Source organism: Triticum dicoccoides, chromosome 1A, assembly GCF_002162155.2.
Source record: "Triticum dicoccoides isolate Atlit2015 ecotype Zavitan chromosome 1A, WEW_v2.0, whole genome shotgun sequence".
In the NCBI taxonomy this organism is placed as follows: Eukaryota; Viridiplantae; Streptophyta; class Magnoliopsida; order Poales; family Poaceae; genus Triticum; species Triticum dicoccoides.
The window spans coordinates 605,554,199-605,557,779 of NC_041380.1; the positions used below are offsets into that span (position 1 = coordinate 605,554,199).

The 3,581-nt window shown below is 46.2% G+C and overlaps 1 protein-coding gene across 1 annotated transcript; it reads left to right on the plus strand.

Annotated features, from left to right (window-relative positions):
* The first annotated feature begins 941 nt into the window (after positions 1-941).
* Positions 942-1,996, plus strand: LOC119295234. Its single transcript, XM_037573603.1, has 3 exons — positions 942-1,131; positions 1,247-1,440; positions 1,537-1,996. Exons 1-3 carry the CDS (start codon positions 1,012-1,014, stop codon positions 1,745-1,747), a joined length of 525 nt encoding a protein of 174 aa, XP_037429500.1. The 5' UTR covers positions 942-1,011; the 3' UTR covers positions 1,748-1,996.
* Positions 1,997-3,581: the final 1,585 nt, after the last annotated feature.

The following is a 3,581-nucleotide window of genomic DNA, read 5'->3' on the forward strand; positions in this document are numbered from 1 at the left end:
TTTTTTCAAATGCTTCATTAACTTTTTTTATATACATGATTCAAAAGATTCATCATTTCTTCAATGCATGATCAACATTCTTTCTATGCACATTTAACATTTATGAAATGCTTGATTAACACTTTGAAATACTTGTTCAACATTGTTTCAAATGGTTGATTAACATTTTTATATACAGGATCAATAAAATTCATCATTTTTTAAGACATGGTCACATTTTTTATATACACATTTAACATTTTTCAAATACTTGTTCAGGATTTGTTTTTAAAATGCTTGATTAACATTTTTATATACATGATCAATATTTTTTCAATTACTTGTTCAACATTTTCAAATATTTGTTCAACATGTTTCAAATTTTAAATTATAAACAAAAGTACAAAAATAAAGCAAAAAATAAATCAGAAAACATGAAAAAGAAGAGGAAAATGAGGCTGTGGCCTCTCTCGCGCCTTGGCCGGCGCAATTCGCCGTCCGCTTCAGCGAGCATTCCCTCGCTCTCACAGAAATCGAGAAATAGGTGTACCCCGCTTAAGGCGTCAAATAGGATTCGGCTCAATCGAGTAGGCTTCATGGTCCAGACCTAACCAAGTGGACTTTCCAGATTGGGCTTGGGCTGATTCCTCGGCTTTGGGCTTAGCCAGGATCTCTCTCTCCCTCTTAATTCGATCTCCTTTCAAGAGTAGAAACAACAACTTCGAGGCTCACAATCTCGCCAAGTTTACTTGTAACTTAGATGTAGGTCGATATGTTTAGTTGGGAATCCCCCATGACCAGACCCGTGTATCTATGAACATTTCTATCATCTAATAAAGTGGTGAGATTTCTCAAAAAAAAAAACGATCTCCTTTCAAGATCCAGGCCGCTACGTGTTTCGTGGTAGAGGAGGACTCGAAAGGAAAACCTCTCAAACAATAAAACATATAGTAGATATAATACGTGGTCGGTCGTTGCAGACCAGACCCTATCCGAAAAACTAGAAATCGAAACTAGCTAGGATTAATAGCCATGGCGGCGGCGGCGGCGGCGGCCCTAAGGCTCGGCGGTCGCATGCTGCTCCGACGAACTCAAGAGCAAGGGCGGCGCGTCTTCTCGGATCCGCAACGGCGGCTCTTCGCGGACACGAGCGTGCGTGCAACCTTGGATTTCTCTCCCTCTGAATGTCGTGCTGTGATCAAAGATTGTACTAGTATCTAGTATCTATTTTGTGGTGGATCTTATTCTTCGCCCTGCATGCAAGCAGGCTACCGCCCCTCAGGCCAAGCAACCTCTCGCGATCCGCTTGGCGGAGATGAAGGTGAAGAAAGAGGAGCTTTACAACATGGGCTTTTCCTTGGCAACCGAGTACGATCTCCCTCGCGGTGTCCGCCGAGAGAACAAAGAGCTGTTGGAGCTGCTCTCGGTGCAAGTCCAGCCCAGACCCAATGATGTCTACTGGTTTGTTCGGTTCTTTTTTTCTTTCTGCTTCTAGAAATTATTACATCATGGTGTTTCTCTCGTATATCATTGATTGGTCGCTTGATTATTAACTAGGATGTGGCGGTGGAGGATGGAGAGGATGAAGCGATTTGTGATAATTTGGGGGGTATTTACTCTGGTTTTGAAGACTGCAGAGGGCGGCGTGCAGATTTTGAGCAAGGAGATACGGCTGAAACGAAGGAACGGGCTGGATGATTTCGAGGATTGGTGGTCTGGAAAGAAGAGTTGGTCCCAGCAGTTACATGACTGGTGGAACAGCCGCTAGCTACCTAAACTCCTTCTGCAGGCATCCTTGTAGCTCAAGATCCATGATGAATACTCCTCTTAGGTTTAGTTTGCTATATCAATTTAGTCGATCACTAGCAGGTGGCTGAAGGTGAATGATCAATATCCACCCACCAGGTCTAGTTAGTTTGTTTCTCATGTCCGATCACTCTGCAAGAACCTAATCCTTTGTGATATCTGTTTACCATAGTCTGTCGATAATCATTTCAATTATCCTTGCTTTCTACTAGAAAAATATATTTTTCGTCGATCCATTTATAATGTTTGGTCCCTCGACAATGAAACTGTACAAAACCTCAACTAACAAATCGGTTACTTTTGGTTGGGTGATCGAAGTCTGAGGGTTGAGCGATCACTTACAAACCACTCCAGCGTGAGGTCCTTAAAACCCTACATCTAGGTGTTCCCGCTCCCACCCTCGCCCAACCTCTTTCCTCTTGCAATGACGCGTCGTCATCTTCCTGAAGGTGCCGCCTTGGGTGAGTTGGGGGTGTGCAGGGGCGATGGGTGTGGTTGTCAAGTGTGTGTGGCGGCTTTGCAGGTGGAGGTGGCGCCATGGTCTTCTTGTTGGGGCAGTGCTCTGCTGTTTGGTTGTCCGTTGTATGACTTGTGGTTGTTTGCTCGCCGGCTCTCAGTGCCATGGCATGGACGGGATGAAGATAGGGTTCTTTCCCCGTTGGCAGCAACAGGGCATGGAAGGCTTGAACTTGGTGCTGATTCCAGCGGGTGCTGTCCTGCTATCTGCATTGGCTGCCTTGGATCCTCTGCTTGCAAGTTCTTCTTCAACCTCGCTCAACAACAGCTTCTCTTCCTTGGGTGTGGGTTATTGTGTCTTGATGAGGCTCTTCGTTTGGTGTTCTTAGCGCAGCAGGTGGGTCGTGCTGAGAATCTCCCATGGTGACCTGGAAGCTTGTACCAATCCTTGCTCAGGGGAGCATTGCCACTTGCCAACGGTACGGCGCCCTTCGATCCAGGGCGAGGGGCAGGGGTCCCCTTCGGAAGTGGAGAGGGTCAGTACGAGGACGGCGTCCACCTATCGGAGTAGATGAGGGCATGTCCATCTTTGTTGGGCTGTAACTCCCCCTGAAGTTTGCTCTCTGTCAGGGTTATGGTGCTCCACTCGCGCATTGAAGGGCTTCGGCAACATCAAGCTAGTCTGTACTGCTTATTTCCTGTTTGCTTGTACATGTTGGGGCTAGGAAGTTGTTTCGGGCATCACCTTGTATCTGCCGTCTTTTTTTGTTTTCCTTTTCTTTTGCTTGTTTGCTATGCTTCGTTGTAACTGTGGGTGTTTGTATCTCCTGGCCGGTTGATGGCCTTGTTAATTCAAAGCCGGACTCTCCTTCAGCCTTAGTTCTAAAAAAGTATTTTCCGAGCACTAAACACGGGACTCGGCACAAAAAAGGTATCTGACGGGCCAGACGGAGACGGCGGCTGCCATGTGGCAGACCTCTTTGCTGAGAGCCAATTGTGCAGACTCGGCGAATTCGGAAGCCCCGGAGCGAGACACGTGGCAGCCATATAGTGTCGAGATGCCTTATTCGCCGAGACCCCTCGAGTCTGTACTCGGCAAATTTTAGTCTTCACCGAGATTTTTATACTGACACTCGACAAATTTGGACTATTCACCGAGATTCTTTCTTTGGTAGATGGCAAATCATCGCATTGTTCGCCGAGTACACAAGCAGATACTCGGCAAAGACTTGCACAGTTTGCCGAGTCTCTCCTCTGTTGCTGAGTTTCACCCTCGACAAAGCTATGTCAGTAGTAACACATGTTATTTTTGTCGTGATTTTAAGGAACCAGCTCGGCAA

Excerpts from the sequence above, each read along its gene's own strand:
- LOC119295234 (XM_037573603.1), top strand. The coding sequence starts at position 1,012 with ATGGCGGCGGCGGCGGCGGCGGCCCTAAGGCTCGGCGGTCGCATGCTG. Across the intron at positions 1,132-1,246 it reads GGCTCTTCGCGGACACGAGC|GCTACCGCCCCTCAGGCCAA; the intron begins GTGCGTGCAACC and ends GCATGCAAGCAG. Across the intron at positions 1,441-1,536 it reads AGACCCAATGATGTCTACTG|GATGTGGCGGTGGAGGATGG; the intron begins GTTTGTTCGGTT and ends ATTATTAACTAG.